This window comes from Balaenoptera musculus, chromosome 3 (genome assembly GCF_009873245.2).
Source record: "Balaenoptera musculus isolate JJ_BM4_2016_0621 chromosome 3, mBalMus1.pri.v3, whole genome shotgun sequence".
NCBI classification, from domain to species: Eukaryota; Metazoa; Chordata; class Mammalia; order Artiodactyla; family Balaenopteridae; genus Balaenoptera; species Balaenoptera musculus.
Genome location: NC_045787.1, coordinates 59955299 through 59973990, shown reverse-complemented (window position 1 = coordinate 59973990; position 18692 = coordinate 59955299). Strand labels below are relative to the sequence as shown.

Sequence of the window (18692 nt, the reverse complement as noted above, 5' to 3'; positions counted from 1 at the left end):
TTTTGTTTTTATTCCCCAAATACTTAACCAAATAGTCCAGCATGAGGTATTTCTTTCTTCACTGAATTGAAATGCAATCATTATCACATACTAAATTTCTAAGTAAGCTTGAGTCTATTTCTGATAATCTTCCTGTTTGGCTTGTCTAGTTACCTCACTGTTCTAAATATTGTGATTTTATAGAGCAATACTACGAGGCAGTTCATTCATTTTTATGTTTAGCCTAGGTAAATGGTCAATAATGAGACATATATGAACTCTGCCTAGATTTGAGTTTTGTAACTGGCTCCCATGTTGGAGAGCTCATCATCTGGGATATCCTGGACTGGACTGTGCAGGCCTGTGAACGCAACTTCTGGGACCCATCTCCACAGCTGGACACTCAGCAAGAAATAAAACTCTGTCAAAAGCCAAATGACGTTTCTATTCATCATTTCACATGGGATGAAGAGGTAAAAAAAAAAAAAAAAAAATTGAGAAAAATATCTATAATCTTGTCTCTTTTAATAAACCCAGTTTCTAATTTTTAAAATTTAATCTCCTGATCATATAGAAAGTTATCATTCCCTGTGTTCATGTTGTGCTCTAAAATGTTTTGATATTTTTCAAAGATTGCATCACTTGCTTTAAAAAAGAATTTTAATCTTAGCTCTTATCTTTGAGGCAAGGAAGTGATTAAATGGCCACAGATTTAAAAACCCTATTGAAATTTTGAGTTGGATTAAATATTCCCACAGGATTTGAGGGTAATGCTTAAAATTGTTCTAAGAAACACTTTGAGAAAGAATCCTTTTGAAGATTCTGGTGCATTTCCTGGAGCAGTAAAGGAAATTAAAAATTTCAGGAATGCCTTTCTTTTAGGCATGGGGCAAGATGATTGTGTGAGAATTAATGATTTCAATCCTTTAGGCCTTGGCAGTGATGCTCTTGAAGCACTTTACATCCTTTTTTGCAGTAAGAGATTAGTACCAATGGATTTCTGAATCTTGGCTCTGATCTGAACATCTCTTCTTTTAGCTTCCGGGGCTCAGAAAATATGTTTAAAATGGGGGTTCCTTTTCTAAATATAATCACAAGAAATGTTTGAGTTATAAACTTTGAGGAGAGGGGTTAGAGGAGGCTTTTATCTCACTTTATTTTGTGCCTTCCTGTACTGTTTAAATCTTCTAATTGTATGTGTTTTGTTATTTTTATTTAAAAATTCAGTAATAGTGTTCTGGATGGGGAGAGCATGGTCTGTTTTTCTGTTTTTGTTTTTGTTTTGGCTTTCTTTGCACCTCTCTTACCTTAAAAACAAAACAAAACTAAAACAGTAGGGTAAGAATAGGTTAAAGAACACTATTATACCTAAAGATTAAGTTTCTTTATATCCCAATTTTATTTTGAAAAAAAAAAGTAAATACATATGATAAAGAAAAGATGGAAACTATTTCTAAAAGACAGTAGTCTCAGAAAAGATGGAAACTATTTCTAAGAGTTGTAGCCCTAAAAATTTTATATGTATATATATATATTATCTTTCTTTTTAAAAAAATTAATTAATTATTTATTTTTGGCTGTGTTGGGTCTTCTTGCTGCGCGCAGGCTTTTCTCTAGTTGCGGCAAGCAGCGGCTACTCTTCAGTTGTGGTGCGTGGGCTTCTCATCGCAGTGGCTTCTCTTGTTGCCGAGCACGGGCTCCAGGTGCGCGGGCTCAGTTGTTGTGGCTCACGGGCTCCGGATTGCAGGCTCAGCAGTTGTGGCGCACGGGCTTAGTTGCTCCGCGGCATGTGGGATCTTCCCAGACCAGGGATCGAACCTGTGTCCCCTGTATTGGCAGGTGGATTCTTAAGCACTGTGCCACCAGGGAAGTCCGTATATATTTTTAATTTGATACCTTTTTCTCACTTTTGTAAAAGTGTTTAAAGTTTTGCATTTTGTATTCTCTTTAATCTTAAAAGTTTCGATTGGTGTTATTAACTGCTATAAATGCTTAATAAAGCATTAATAAAGCACTCAGTTTTCCCTAATTTTCTTTGTTTTATAGGAGTTTTTTTCTTTCTGCAGGGGAGCCATTCATTGTTGATGACAAGTAATTGAATAGAGTGATTCTGTTGAGTAAAAGCTGCCCCAAAGCTTATTAATTCTCTAGTTGTGTGGATAATTTTCTTTGTGACTTTGGATAAATCATTTAAACTCTGCACAGATTTCCTGGTCCATATAACTAGTTTCTGAGGTTTCTCTGCATTGAATGTTACCCAGGGCGCTAGATTTTAGCAAGTTGGCTAGCTGTTCTCGTTAACGCTCATGGCACTGATCTTCAGCTTGCATTGCTACATGCAGAATGCCAATCCTGAGGGTCAAGGGGATCATTCCAGATTTAGACTCTGGTAAGCCTTGGGGGGCATGTTTTGGTCGAGATACTGTAGGTCTGAGTTGGTGTTGTAGCCTTTGAGGCTGCATGAGAAGTATTCTTTGGTGAGAACAGGTAGGCAAAAAAAAAAGGATTTTTGAAAGGTCTTTCTGCTGGCATACCTACGGAGTAAGAATGAATGATTCTAAGACAAGAGCTACCAGAAGTCTAGTGACTTGCAAAATAATTTCGGAAGCTAGGTGGTATGGTATGAGGCAAGAGTAAGGGACTGGAGTAACATGACCTGGATTCTAATATCAAACTCTCACGTCTTAATTTTTGTGTGATATTAATCTTTTTTTATTTTGACTTGTTATTCTGGAAAATAGCTTTTCCTACATTAATGAGATGTGAAGTTGAAGTAAGGTAAATATTGGTGAAAGTACTTTCAAAAGATTAAAGCTGTTTTAGTAAAAAGGTGTTTCTAATACTACATTTGGAAAAATGTTTTTGTGAAGCCACTGTATATATGCCACTATAGCATATGCTTTTTTGTATCCTTTATAGGTCTTGTGACGCTTAAGATGTGGAGTGCAAGTAATTTTACTCACATTTTTCAGGCAAAAGAAGCTAAGTAGTTTTCCCAAGGATATAGTATTATGTGAATGAAAACCTAGGTTGTACCTCAGCAGCTCCACCTCCACTGCAGGCCAATCTGTCAGCCACAGCTCCTTTCTGTAGCTGTCACGTTTCAATGAGGAAGAAAGCGATGCTGTGGGGCATAATATACAAAGCTTTCTCTGTATTAGCAGTTGTGTCCTTCCACCTTCTAAATGCTGAGCTTTCCTTTGTGCTTTGATATTTTTGGATTTCAGAGGGCAGTACAATAATTTGGGCTGAAGGCTAGGAATAGGGAAGGTAACGATGGCTTTCTGATCTCACACCAGGGCTGGAAATCTATTACACCAGGTAGTGATAAGTACTAGTTTTATGCCCATTTCTGAACTTCCCCCTCCCTCCCCCCCCCAGAATGTATTTGTTGCAGTTGGAAGGGGTTTATACGTGTATAACCTTCAAATGAAGCGTGTGATTGCGTGCCAGAAAACTGCACATGACTCCAATGTCCTGCACGTTGCCAAACTTCCAAACAGGTACAAGTTTCTGTCAGTTCTGTAACAGCTGAAAGAAATGCATAGTTCCGAGGGCCACCAGTGTAATTTTTCAAGGGGCAAAGTCACCTGGCTCCGTGGCTTGACCTGTTATGTTCTTTTGGAAATGGAGAATACCCCATGGCTGTCTTAACAGAAGAGTTTGTGGCAATATATTACGAAATTTACAAGAAGCAAGGTTCAAATGAATTACATTGAATTTCATTATAAGAAGAGATAATTTAAAATTTGGTATTTATTTTAAAAGATAAAAGACTTTTGGGCACTGACTGTGTACTAATTTTTCTTTTTATATTTTCCACAAACCCACCTTTTTGGTGGTGGTGTTTGATTACGGCTACAATTAAATGGTAGTCTCCTTGTGGGCTAAGGCTACCAACCGAGGGCTTTCCCCTCAGGGTAGATTTGGCTGTTGAGTTTCTAGGGATGAATTATATGAAGGAAATAGAATTATTTTCTATGCAGGATACTTTTAGAGTGAGAGGTGCCCTGAGAAGAGATACAGTGAGAGGAAGGAATGAGACTTCTCAGAATATTGTGAAACTGTAATTCGTAACCTGTTTCCTGAATGCATTTTTAAAAATGGAAATGATACATATTTATAACATTTGAACCAATGTAACAGTATAATGTGTGCCTTTCTTGAGGAGTGCTTTTACTTTGCATTGTAAAGCCATATTGATAAATTGTGATTTTTATTGGCTCCTGCCAAGAGCTGAATAAAAGCAGTTGAGGGCTCCACTGATTTCTCTCACTGCAAATTTAGCATTGGCCTTCCATGGTGCTCTTTTTATCACTGATTTTCTCTTCTGACAGGCAGTTAATCTCATGCTCAGAAGATGGCAGTGTACGCATTTGGGAGTTACGAGAAAAACAGCAGCTTGCAGCTGAACCTGTACCAACAGGTGAGTATCTTTTCTCAAAAAGGTAGTCTTGCTTTTTTTTTTCTCATATGCAAGACAGAGGTATGTAACCACAAAATAATATAGAGTGTGCTCCAAATAAGCATCAGATGTTTACATGAAGCATTTGGTAATTGGGATCTAGGATTCACATTTAAATATTGCTTTACTGTAGAACTACCTGTTTATTTCAATTCAACTAGGATTTTTTTGTTTTGAGGGAAAACTGTTATTCCTGGTAATCTGACTGACCAGATGGCCTAATGAACTATTTACTCATTTATATTGTCTGTAATTATGTCTGGTATACAGACAGAATTTGTATCATCAGGTGTCAAAGCTCTTTCAGCCTTAAAGCATTATCATTAACATTGAACTCAATTTATTTATAACCATTTTTGTATTTATATCATAATCTCATGAACTCTTTGATTTTCAGGCATTGATTTGAAAAACAAAATCCCTGTTAGTTAGCAACCTTTGCATAAGAAATCAGATGCTGGTACCCCTGGAATTTCTTCTGGTTATTTGAAGTCATAGGGCATTGCTCTGGGACATCCCTATGTTGCTTTTTGTCTACCCTTTATCGATAAATCTGAGTTGTGACCTCCCACCCCCACCCCCGCCTCATTGCCATTCAGGCCTTTCATTTCTCTCCTCTTTGATTCCCATTGCCTTTTCCTCACGTTAACACACCTTCACCAGTGCATGAGTAGGGACAATAAAAAGAGATGAGCAACAAACCTGGGTAGCTAAGAGGAAACGAAGTAACATATTTAAAAAACCCTAGCATAGTACCTGGTACCATCCACTCACTTAGCCCTTGACTAAAATAAGTGGGGAACACTTTTGCATTTAAGTTTTGTTTTTCTGATCTTACATTATTATTATAAGAAAAGAGCACAGTAATTTTGAAAATGACTGAAATGGCTGTGTTTTTCTAGGTTTTTTTAACATGTGGGGATTTGGAAGAGTAAATAAACAAGCCAGCCACCCTGTTAAAAAACAACAAGAAAATGGCACTTCATGTTCACTAGAGCTTATTGGAGATTTAATTGGACACTCATCATCTGTGGAGGTATTATTTTTAATAGTCATATAAATGTCCAGGGAATTCCTGCTTTTTGCATCTCACTGCTCTTCTTTCATTTGGTCTCGTAAAGACCTAAACTTTCTCTTATCTGTAGGTTTTTGTGGAATCTAAACATGGAATGGGATAGGTTACATAGTATGTGCCATTAGGATCTCCCTTTACAGAGAAATGATTTGAAGAAGGAATGTCTTGCTTCTAAAAAATGGCTTAATTACTATTACTTATGAGATGTAGGTAGATAGCTGACAATAAGGACGGTGTGAATAATGTTGAATATATAACAGTAGTAAATAGAGGGTACATGGAGGGTTGTGCTTATGTATGTAGAGGTAAAGCCTTATAGAATCTAATTCCAGGGAACTTTATCAAATTTATGAACAGAGTACTGTTTTACCTTCCTTTGGAGGATAATAATTTGTTAGCTTTAGTAAAACCCAGTGTCTTGATTGTCATTGTGCATATATGAAAATAATAGTTGAGAATTATAGGATAGGATGCATAAAGTTCTAACTTGTTATAAATATATTCAAATACTTTAATATTTACTATAGGCATTATTGCCTGTAATGAAGAAGGAATAAGACCAGTCGAGGTAAAGAGATGATTGGAACTGGTAACAGTATAAATAGAGCCCTAAGTAATGAATTTTTTTTTTATTCCTCCCCTGCTCCCTCCCTTCCTTCCCCCCTCCCTCTGTGCTGGTCTTAGTTGCGGCATTCGGGAATCTTTGTTGTGGCATACGGGCTCCTAGTTTTAGTATGCAGGATCTAGTTCCCATGTGCTGCAGGCCCCCTGCATTGGGAGCATGGAGTCTTAACCACTGGATCACCAGGGAAGTCCCATGAGTTTCTTAAGTTGTTCTTCCCTGTTTCATAGCCAGGGAGGAACAAATTGTTTTTCATTTGGAAGTGCATTTATGCTTAGAAGCAACAGCACAAAACTTGTTATTAGCATTTCCTGTATTTCAGGCACTATACTAGACACTGGAGTTTACAAAGAGATATAATATAAAAATATTATGGTCCTGAATATGAGCTGAACCTTGATACGTAGGTAGGATTAAGATAGTCTTATGACCATAAGCTCCCTGATTTTGGGTACTCATGTCTTACTCATTTTTGCCTTCCTCTACCAGGTAGCCCAGTTGTTTTCATTTTGTTTTTTAACTTTGGGAGTTGTGCAGATGGAATGTCGTAGACAGGAGGGCAAAGATAGAATCTACTTGGTGGCAAGGAGCAGGTTGGCTAGGCTGGAGGACTGTGTTCCAATGAATGGACACAGTAGGAGATAAAGCTGGGAAAGTAGTTTGGGGTCAGATTACTGAATGTAAGGCTAAGGAGTTTGGACTTTTTAAAAAAATTCATACATACATACATACATAAATAAAAAGTTTATTTATTTTGGCTGTGTTGGGTCTTTGCGCACGGGCTTTCCCTAGTTGCGGCGAGTGGGGGCTACTCTTCGTTGCGGTGCGCGGGCTTCTCATTGTGGTAGCTTCTCATTGTGGAGTACGGGCTCTAGGCGCACTGGCTTCAGTAGTTGTGGCTCACGGGCTTAGTTGCTCCACGGCATGTGGTATCTTCTCGGACCAGGGCTTGAACCTGTTTCCCCTGCATTGGCAGGTGGATTCTTAACCACTGCACCACCAGGGAAGTCCCTGGACTCTGTTTTAAATAGTAGGAACCTATTAAAGGTTTTTAAATGGTGTGGCACATTTGTCATTGTATGGAAGTGTTTGTTTCTTAGAAATTTTCCTGAGTGGAAGTGTTGACATTTAATTACTTTTTAAAAGTATCTCTGGCTTCACTGAGAAAATCTTGGCTCTTGCTTGAATTTTCTTGTTCCTTTTTTCTTTTGATCCTTAGTCTCTAAGCCTAGTCCTATCTACCTGTATTTATTGAATTCTAACTTTTCCATCTCCTGAGAAATTTTGCTCTGCTACGTCTCCACCCCTTACTCTTACATCATCAGCTGAGCCCTTCTCCCGCTATCTTCAGAAATGTATGAGTTATTTCTTAGAAAACTCGCATCCTATTTTCCTATTTCTCTCCTTTATTTCAGTCTTTCCCTCAAAGAGCTCATTTTTTTCATAGTTTCATTTATCTCCTCTCTAATACCAGCTCTCTACTCCATAGGATGCATGCTGCCTTCTCATCAACATTCCATTTTCCTGTTCTTACCTTCCAGCCTGTTCCTTAACTGGGCATGACCTTCCTTTTATTTGGAGAGTTTTATGTTTTTGAAGCTTTCTCTGACAATTTCATTCATTATTGATCTATGCCTCCTTTTTCTGCATTTCTGTGGCAAATCATAGCCTGAACTATGTTATTTAGTACCTGATTACATCATCTTTAATTGGTACCCTTATTGTTTCAACTATGATTTGGTTTTCACAACTGAATTAGAACCTTCTTGAGGGTAGGGACCATAAGCATATAGATGACACCCAGTAAATGCTTAAAAGGATTGATTATGTCTCTGTTTTAGAGAGCTAAAGCCATTGTTTATCTTGGAGAATTTGGAATTCAGACATTTTATTGGTGGCCATTTTTGCATAAATAAGAAGGCCAGTAAAAATGATTAAGTAAAGCAGGTTTGTTGGGACTTCTCCTGACAAAAAACTTAAAACCAATACTTGAGGAATTACATAATGGTAAAATTTAGACGATACTTTGGGAATTCATGTACTTTACAAAAATAGCTGTTATAGTTCTGTAGTTGAGTAGTATTTACAAAGTTCTGATATTTAAAATACTAGATATTGGTCTCGCATTTGTATGTGATTATCACTCACACTTAAAAATAACATTTCTCATGAAAGATACAGAGTTTTACAGTCAGATCCAAAGAAGTCTCCAAGGTACACATTTTAACAAGCACCTGTCTTAATCTAGTTAGTATTAGCCTCTTCTCCTTGAAGTTCCTATAATCAGTAATTAAAAATTTTTTTTACAGATGTTTCTGTACTTTGAAGATCATGGACTAGTGACATGTTCTGCTGATCATCTCATTATTTTGTGGAAAAATGGAGAACGAGAATCTGGATTGCGCAGCTTAAAGTTATTTCAAAAATTAGAGGAGAATGGTGACTTATATCTTGCTGTCTAGTTTAAGGAATTGGAACACCTGTGCATGAACCTTGACCAGCAAATATAGGGGTAATACTCTGAAAACCATTACCATATTAGTCACTTAAATTTTGTAATATTTTTTTTCTTGTTACTCCATAAAATTCCAATTGTTTGAATTCTTTTTTCTGGGGCTGCAAACCAGCAACAAGTTGCTTCTCAGGTATTAGTACAGTCACCAAAGAATATAGCACAAGTTTTTCATTTGACTTTTCACATAGCAGTTACCTGAAACCATTGAAGGAATGGGTCTAATTTCAGCAGTGAATTTTCAGAAAGTGAAGTTTTCAGAGTTCATCACATATACCTGTTGAAGCAGAATTAAATTATACCACAGTGTCCTCACAGAGATAAATTTTTTATGCTCTGAAAAAAATTCTACACCAGAAATTATATGAGCTTATGTTTAATGAGGAGAAGAGTACTTGGAGCCTCTCACTCTCTTTAATGTAATTATATTGCCTCTAACTAAATTTTTATTCATCACCAGGGATTAGATTTTTAAAATATTACATGTAATTTCTTTCATTTAGCCTTTTTGGATTTTGAAATACCTGACTGTTCTCCAGAGTTAATATTTTAACTATACCTGTCATTCTTTTAAAGATTTATTCAAGGAACCTACTTTATGGAAATAAATATACATGATCATTATAGACGATATTTTGGGAGAAAAATGAAAAATCCAGTGAAGAGTAAATAGGTAGGATGTAGCATATCTTGAATTTAAACCCTGAGATATCCAGAAAACTGATGCCTCCCTGTAGGAAATGAAGATTCCCTAATAATTGTACTTTGTGCTGCTATTGAAGTGGTGAGTGCTGTGTTTTAAGCTTCTTAATTTGAACCTAGACCCTGGGAGGAGGTAGAAATAGAAATAATAACAGTATTTTTTATTTTTTGGTTTTCTTTAGAGCTGGTTTGATTAAGAATTCTTGTGATAAATTTAAATATATCCTTTCTCCTACAAATCCCCCTGGTCTTTAGTAACTCTCAATTTTCTAAACATGAAGCAAACCTGAATCTCTCACTGTTTTAACTACAGCTTTTTTTTTTTGGTGCCAACTAATTTGTTTAAATCATTTTTTTTTTTTAAATTCTAGCTACTAAAATCCCTATAAACTCAAATCAGGAGGAATCTTCTTATTAGGGTGTATTTTTCCCCCTAGCCTGAACAGCTATTGACTAGATTCTTGGTAATAGACCAGCAGCTGCCCCTCATATATGCCAGAGATGAGAGCTAGATCAGTAAAGTTACAGTGTTTCCAAAGTGCCTGATTCATCTTACCATTGGCTCAAATATGAAATGTTTGAGCCAGGCATCACTTATGAGAGTTTCTTGCAGACCACTGAGATTTAATCATCTTCATCACCCCATCAGCCTTAGAACACTCTTTCTCCCTTTTGGTACTAAAGAATAAAAATTAAAAAGTGTTCCATACATTAAAAAATGGGTGGGTTTAATTGTGGAGTTAATCTTAAACTGCTGATGAAAGAATCGTATTGAAGTAAACACCAGGTGGCTGATGTGTCAGAGGACTAATCCTCCTCAAAGAACACTTTCTGGATTTATTTGTTCATCACACACACCCTAATGGAATCTTTGTAAATTGTTGTTTTCACTAGTTTTACCTTTGACAGTTGTTGTTTCCTCAACTGCCTACAAAGTCTGGAAGAGCTATGGTCATCTATGCCAGACCAGTGCCATAATGTTATAAATAAGGAAGCTGAAGCCCAGTCAGGTAAGGCCTTCCAGTTAGTTAGCTCAATTCTCATTAGCATCAGTGAATGAATTTAAAAACAGAAATTGAACATGACTGGAATGAGAAAGAAGGGTTGTATGATTGATTACCCCTTGAGCAAAACCAGATAATGTTCATAGTAATTGTTTCTGTTTTAATTCACAATGAAAATATACCTTTATGGAGACAGACATATAATAAAATTTATGTAACCTCCATTATATAATAGAAGAATGTGAATAGAAAAATTAGCACTGCCTTTTAGCCAACAGATTGTTGTTATCGTGGCATATTTGAGCAGTCATACTGAGGCACCTCTAAACTTTCATCCTGAAATTGGAACCTGGGTAGGATTCCTAAACCAGGCAGACATGCATTTTGGTCTGAGTGCATCAGATTATTGATCAGAGTCATTTTTAGGCTTTTAATTTTCCTCCATAGATGGACTTTCTCCTATTACCAGCTAGCTTTTTCTTTGGAGATTCTACTATTAGGTCATGAGTTTTAAAGTTTTCTTGAATTGTATAAGATATTCAATGAATTATAAAAGGAATTCAAAGATTCTTAACTGTTTTCCTAATTTGTTCTGGATTAGTATGTAATAGTAATCTATTCACGTGAATGATACAAACCACAGGTGAGTTGGGGGAGCAAATAGTACTGAAAGTATCACTGTGAGTCCCTCTGTTATTAAAATCTAGAGGAAAGCCTCCAACCCATTCACGGGACCTTGATGGTTTTTGCTTTCATGAATGCCCTAAGGTCAGAGATGGAGTAAAACAGTGAGATGGGAAAATCTAGCAGGGACTCAGGCTTGATGGCTGCTCACTAGTTGTATGCAGACTGCTGCAAAAAGTTAGCAGAATTAGGAGAGTACAGCTATAACTGAGGTGGATAAATATTATGTGCATTTTTTCCATTTCCCTAGCTTAGCTTTCAGTGCTGTTACATTTGCAACAACACCAGAAGTAATACTATGCAGGGGGCCTTGTCATTTTTATTTAAAAATACCCTTATTACCTCATTCTCTGGCTTACCCACATAACACAATCAAGAGCCTAAACTTGAGGGACATTGTATTTATCTTTCTCAAGTTGAGTGTGTTCTGATTAATAGATGAGGCTTGTTCTTTGCCCACAAGATTAACCAGTCCTAACTCTGAAGGCAAGCATATTTTAAAATCTTAAATTGGAAGTAAAGAATAGCCTAATTAAATTATAGGGTTATTCTGGTCCTGGTAACAGTGTTTTATAACTAACTAACTTCTGGTTAAGTAGTAGTAGTAATGTGACTTCTCTCTAGATTAGATCATGTTATATTTTCCTAAATTAATAGGGTTCCCCTCAACACAGACTTATGCTCAGTATGAGAGACAATTATAATAGTTTATACTCACTCACTCATCTGATACACATACCATCTGAAAGACTATTTGGAGGAAAGCACTATTTAGTTAGCAACTCAGTAGAAGATTACACCATAGTAGATTACACTGATAAAGAGCAGAGCTATGCTGAAGCTTTAGTACCTGGCAGTGTTAATATGAAATTAATTTGAAATTATACTGAGTCAGCTCAAACAAACATTCACATTGAAAAATGTCAGACATCTGATGAATGTCACTTACCAAATGGAACCAAAAGCCAGACGGTCAAGAAAAGATTGTCGTTGCCTCAGGCAAGCTTCTGAAGCCTAGGCAAATTATTTAGCTCCTTAAAATGGGATTCTGACATCCTGAATTTAATGTGTTCTGAAAACAAAGCGTGTGACTCATGAAATAAAGAACACTAAACCGAAATATTGAAATTATGAAAAATTTAGGCCAAAGAGGTAAAATAAAAACAGCTGTTAGGAATGAAAAATGGCTGTAGGAATTTAGTTACAAGTACTTCACAAAAACATTTTCATCACATTTACATAGTGCAGCATTACAATACAAAGCTAGCTGCTGTCCTGACCAAGCAAGTTCTCTTACCATCTAACAAAAATAATTTAGGTACATTTCTTTGCATGGAATTGTCCTATATGTTTCCATTTGTTGGTACAAAACATAGAAAAAAACATTGGCATGTTTTGTAGTGATAAGTAATTTTTTCCCCCATGTACTAGTTCCAAGTGTTCTGCATTCCAATTTTCATTTGAAAAAAGTAACTAACTACTGGTTCAGTTAATTTAGTCTGTTTGTTTATACCTCTTAGAAATGCAGCATGAAGTACAGAGAATTTGAAAGAAAAACAAAGATTTTGTTTACAGAATCTCTAATTTATAATACATAGAGAAGGGTTGGCTGGTAAAAGAGAAAAGAAAATCTCAAGTCTGACTTCATGTAGACCACAGAAAGTTGTGAAAAGAGCTGTATAAAAATATGCACTTGTGCTTTAGAAGCTTTTAGCATACAATTAATAGCTTAAAATAGTATTTACTGCTTCCCCATATGCTATTTTCTGATATATTTACACACCTTGCAATCTTTTTTTCATCATTAAAGCAAAATGGCATGATCTTAAATATAGATAGGTTAAAAACATCTGAACCTTAAAACTTCCTCTGTCTCCTCAGTACTCGGCACAACGTACTCCATGGACTTAAACCCAGAAAATTTAGATTGCTTTAATAAAAATTTTAAACAGCAAATGTATATAAATTTTTTTTTTTAAAAAAAGCTTGTCCAAGGGCATTCAGATTAATGGCTTGTATATAATACCTACTATAGTGCCTTGTAACTGCCTCTGTAAACCAGAAATAAAGGGAAAAAGCTCTTGGATTCCCCCCAGACAAGATGTCACTTCCTTCCCCATCATGGTTGGCTTTCTGTTAAGATGAATCCCTTTTGTAGGAGAGAGGACTACACAGGCTGCTGATACCAGTCTAGAGAAGGCACTCAACCAGGCCAAGACAGACTGTGTTCTAACTTGAGTGTTACACCATTGATCAGAACCACCTAGCCATGGAGGCTCTGAAGCTAACTAGTTTATCAGCAGTTTGGTCCTAGTTGTTTTGCTCACTTTATATGGGTTTTTTTTCTTATTCTTATGAACCTTTTAGATTGATGATGCTCTTGAGGAAAATAGTCAAGCTAAACAGTGATGGTGACTTTCATGGTAAAAGATGAGTTAAACCACTAGCTAAGCTACATGGTCCATCATCCACAGAGATGGTGGGCTCGTGGGCACCAAGTTTTTGCTGCATGTCTCCTGCTAGTTACAGTGAATCAGCTGCAGGGTTTGATGAGGGCAGACAGGATGACAGCAGGGCAAAGGATTTTGCCATGTGTTTGTTCTGTCACTAAGTGATTGTTCAAAAGAACATATATTTTCCTTCATGGAACATAATTTTCTAAAAATGAAATTTGGGAAGTTGAATGATTCAAAGTCAGATATTAAACATTAGCTCCTTAACCTACACCTGTCATTTTCATTATGAAGGAAAGCCTCTTGTTTACACTACTGTGATTCACAGTGCCCTTTGTAGATCAAGAGGTCACCTTCTCTGTCTTGGCTTTAGCTGTCAGATGGAAGCCTCAGACTTTTGCACTTTAGGTCATCTAACGTCTTCCAGTGTTTGTAGTTATCAGCCAAATGTTGCATCAGGGTTGGCAGGTGTGCAAAGGCTGCAAGGATATAAGAGAATAAAAAGAAGCCTGTTAAGTTAGATTCCAGGAGCATTTATAAGGTTGGGGCTCTGTGGGACAAATTTGGGATCAGAATTGGAGGAGAGGTACCCTAGGTTAGGCCTAAGGTGAACACAGAAGCATGAGAAGGATGAGTTACTAAACACTGGTTTCTGAAATATGGACAGGTCCTTTTAACTAAAAATTGATAACAAAAGATCAGAAAGAGAAATTAAAGAAACAATGCCATTTACCATCACATCAAAAAGAATAAAATACCTTGGAATAAACCTACCTAAGGAGGCAAAAAACCTGTACTCTGAAAACTATAAGATGTTGATGAAAGAAATCAAAGATGACACAAACACATGGAAGGATACCATGTTCTTGGAAGAATCAATATTGTGAAAATGACTATACCACCCAAGGCAATCTACAGATTCAGTGCAATCCCTATCAAGATACCAATGACATTTTTCACAGAACTAGAACGAAAATTTTTTTAATTTGTAAGGAAACACAAAAGACCCTGAATAGCTAAAGCAATCCTGAGGAAGAAAATCAGAGCTGGAGGAATCAGGCTCCCTGGCTTCAGACTATACTTCAAAGCTACAGTAGTCAAAATGGTATGGTACTGGCACAAAAACAGAAGTATAGATCAATGGAACAGGACAGAAAGCCCAGAAATAAACCCATGCATCTATGGTCAATTAATCTACGACAAAGGAAGCAAGAATATACAATGGAGAAAAGACAGTCTCTTCAATAACTGGTGCTGGGGAAACTGGACAACTACATGTAAAAGAATGAAACTAGAACATTCTGTAACACCAATAAACTCAAAATGGATTGAAGACCTAAATGTAAGGCTGGCTACTATAAAACTCTTAGAGGAAAACATAGGCAGGACACTCTTCACCATAAATTCCAGCAGTATCTTTGCATCCACCTTGTACCTAGAGTAATGAAAATAAAAACAAAAATAAACAAATGGGACCTAATTAAACTTAAAAGCTTTTGCACAGCAAAGGAAACCATAGACAAAACGAAAATACAACCCATAGAATGGGAGAAAATATTTGCAAACGAAGCAACCAACAAGGGATTAATCTCAAAAATATACCAATAGTTCATGCAGCTCTGTATCAAAAAAAAAAAAAATCAAAAAATGGGCAGAAGATCTAAATAGACATTTCTCCAAAGAAGACATACAGATGGCCAAAAAGCACATGAAAAGATGCTCAATGTCAGTCAATGAGAAATGCAAATCAGAACCACAATGAGGTATCACCTCACACCAGTCAGAATGGCCATCATTAAAAAGTCTACAAATAACAAATGCTGGAGAGGGTGTAGAGAAAAGGGAACCCTCCTACACTGTTGGTGGGAATGTAAATTGGTGCAGCCACTATGGAAAAGGGTATGGAGGTTCCTTAAAAAGCTAAAAATAGAGCTACCATATGACCCAGCAATCCCATTCTTAGGCATATACCCAGAGAAGACCATAATTCAAAAAGAGACATGCACCCCAATGTTCACTGCAGCACTCTTTACAGTAGCCAAGACATGGAAGCAACCTAAATGTCCGTTGACAGATGAATGGATGAAGAAGATGTGGTGTGTATACACACACACACACACACACACACACACACACAATGGAATATTACTCAGCCATGAAGAAGAGTGAGATAATGCCATTTGCAGCAACATGGATGGACCTAGAGATTATCATACTAAGTGAAGTAAGTCAGAAAGAGAAAGACAAATATCATATGATATCACTTATATGTGGAATCTGAAAAAAAAGTGGATACAATTGAACTTATTTACAAAACCAGAAATAGACTCACAGACTTTGAAAACAAATTTATGGTTACCAAAGGGGAAACACGGGGGAAGGAACAAATTAGGAGTTTGGGGTTAACATATATACACTACTATATATAGAATAGATAACAAGAATCTACTGTATAGCACAAGGAACTCTACTCAGTGTTCTGTAATAACCTATATGGGAAAAGGATCTGAAAAAGAATGGATATATGTATATGTATAACTGAATCACTTAGCTGTACACCTGAAAGTAACCCAACATTGTAAATCAACTATACTCCGATATTAAATTCAAAAAAATTAAAAAAGATCTCAAAAAAATGAAAAGCTGTTTATCAACTGATATTACGAAAAGAATCTGTGATTCAGAGTAGACTTAGTATATTTTATGTTCTCTCTAGAATTTCCTCCAATGATAGAAAAAAACTCCTGTAAGCTTTGGAAACATGTCCTTGGAAGAGTTGAACACCTGTTTATCCAGTTACCAAACATCCACTGAGTCTTCCATACACATGGTTTGTGCTGAGGACACACAAAGTGTTCATGCACCCCCACCACACCTGGCCACAAGCAGCTGACTTTTTCTTTTAAGTTACATTTCGTTTACACCTTTAGGCCCAGCCTCTGTCATTAAAGGTAACCATCATAAAGTATAGCAAAATATTCTGTTTGTGGGTAACAAAACAGGAACTGTCTTACCATCCCAAGCATCAAACATGTCTGTTATGAAGTAGTCAATAAAGGAGATCTGGGACTTGGGGATGCTACAGGTATTCCGGTCAAACACTGGCATCACTACAGGTAGCCCCTGTCTCTTCTCTTCATCAGTCTGTAAGAAATAACACAGGGCTGTGGGGCACATAAGGAGCTGTCACAGTAACATCTAGTTTGTCAGAACCACTCTGTGAAAATGGGTCATAATCCAGTTGTATCTATGAAGGAATTGGCTTGGCAAGGTCCCGAGGCTTATATAAGACAACCACCTGATGAGCTACAGTGACTGGATTCAGGTCTTCTGACTCTCAAATGTGTTATGCTATCCTACAGCCCCTCCTGAAGCACTTATCTCAGGATTCATACCCCCTTTTCTGAGATCTGTTTTCATGATGGCAATGTCAAGACTATTTTCAAAGTAACACTAATAATACTAAGTGGCATTTATACTGAGGGTACAGGAGCAATGGTGTGTTTAAAACTGCTGACGCCTTAGCGTGAATCAAAGAACTGGCACCAAGCTGTACAAATAGTCATTGTATTATTCACTGTCACATGCTTGCAGTTTAAAAAGAAAGCCAGTTTCACTTAAGAATGTCTTCATGAAAGTAGTAAGAATTATTAATCTTATTAAACTTGACCTTTGAAAATACGTGTTTTTAATATTGTGTGTGACAAAATCGGAAGTACATACAAAGCCCTTGTGCTGCACATCAACGTATTATGGTAGTCTGGATGAAAAGCAGTTAGGCAGTTGAGCTGAACTAGCTTCTTTTTTTCATGAAATAACTATGTTTTACTCAAAAGAATGACAAACTATGAGATTTTTCAGAGTGGGGTATTGGTCATGCAATTCTCAAGATATGTGTAAATCTGAGTATTTTGCACATTAGAGTGTATGTTTATATGCATAAGGTCATAATTCACTGGGCTGAAATTGAGGTCCACATTTACTGGTAGTATGCTGAGCCAGAGGCTGGCTGATCAGAGACCTCATTTGTAACCTGATTTTTAGGTCACTTTGTCTTGTGAACATTAGTACTTTCCTTTCTGGGAAAAGGACACCTAAACAGGGGGATTACATTAAAGAACTTAAAAGTGGTTCTTTCCCGTTCCCCATTCACATACTTTGAGAATAACTAGGAGCAGGATTTTAAGTCTTCTCTGTGGGTCCTGGGAAGCCCCGTTAATGGCCTCCTACCAGTTTTTGGCTCAGCTTGCTCATTTCAGGTCAGTCGATTAGGCAGCCTTAAAATAGCCACTGCTGTTCAAGGAGTAGTTTGGGTTTTTTCCCCTTTCTTTCTGGCAAGCTCAGAACTGCTTGTCCTATTTTTCTCTGATTCATGGGCTCTCTTCCCATCCTTGAAAGCTGCACCTAACTTACTGGGTCCTTGGCTGGCCTTTGCCCCTGCCAACCCTTTTAGACATTATCAGCTATTCTTTTATCCTCCCTCAGCGGTACGTTCCAGCCATATTGGCACACAACCCTCCCCCCCGCCCCCTGTCCCCAAATGCATTACTTGTAGCTACTTGTGACATGTTTGTCTTTTCTATCACAAATAATAAACATTAGTCCTTAGAGCCTCTTCTTTGAAAGTAGGCCTCTTTTAAATGGCATCTTGTGTTCTACTACGTTATTCTCCTTTAATTCCTCTTCACACTGCCAAAGTTGCTGTTTTCCTTATATAAAAATTCTGTTTTTCCTCCCTACTAATTTTGCTCATAACCCTTTGTACTCCCAGAATTCTCCCAGAATGTCCTTTCCCATTTCTAAATTTTGAAATCCTTCAGAAAAAACAAAAACAAAAATACCAGCTCTAACACCTTTTCCACAAAGCCCTTCTTTTATCTAGAAAAAAAACTCTTTCTGAACTCTTAGGACTTAACATATACCTCCTTTAGAAGTGTTTTCATTTGTTTTTAATTTACCAACGTATGGACCTGTTTATGTCTATCTCCCTACCCTACTGTATTATGAGCTACCCATGGGCAAAGATGTGTCTTATGTCTATGTTCCCCAGACTGCACCACGGAGATGACAGTCTAGTGAATGAATGAAGGATTTCCCAGTTTTTGTGGAAATTCAGGATCTAAAAATTTGAGGATGAAAAGATACTTCCAAAGGCTCAGTTTATCCCCCTTCCCCCAGAGAGAGTTTAGTTAGTGA

The 18692-nt window shown here is 37.0% G+C and overlaps 2 protein-coding genes across 10 annotated transcripts in view; one reads left to right on the top strand and one right to left on the bottom strand.

The window, feature by feature from the left end:
* The window catches only part of WDR41 (WD repeat domain 41), a 44508-nt gene extending 35894 nt beyond the window's left edge, over positions 1–8614 (top strand). Inside the window, exons 9-13 of the mRNA XM_036845332.1 lie at positions 268–452; positions 3361–3482; positions 4317–4405; positions 5347–5480; positions 8451–8614. Of these exons, the coding sequence (XP_036701227.1) occupies positions 268–452; positions 3361–3482; positions 4317–4405; positions 5347–5480; positions 8451–8603 (683 nt within the window). The 3' untranslated portion in view covers positions 8604–8614. The remainder of the gene's footprint in view (positions 1–267; positions 453–3360; positions 3483–4316; positions 4406–5346; positions 5481–8450) is intronic.
* A 941-nt stretch (positions 8615–9555) lies between these two features.
* The window catches only part of PDE8B (phosphodiesterase 8B), a 384244-nt gene continuing 375107 nt past the window's right edge, over positions 9556–18692 (bottom strand). For 8 of the 9 annotated variants that reach the window (XM_036845326.1, XM_036845330.1, XM_036845328.1 and 5 more), the window contains 2 exons: positions 16511–16640; positions 9556–13975 (listed from right to left, as the gene is read on the bottom strand). In XM_036845326.1, coding sequence (XP_036701221.1) covers positions 13866–13975; positions 16511–16640 — 240 coding nt within the window. In that variant the 3' untranslated portion in view covers positions 9556–13865. The remainder of the gene's footprint in view (positions 13976–16510; positions 16641–18692) is intronic. The other variant, XM_036845324.1, reaches the window with a different exon arrangement.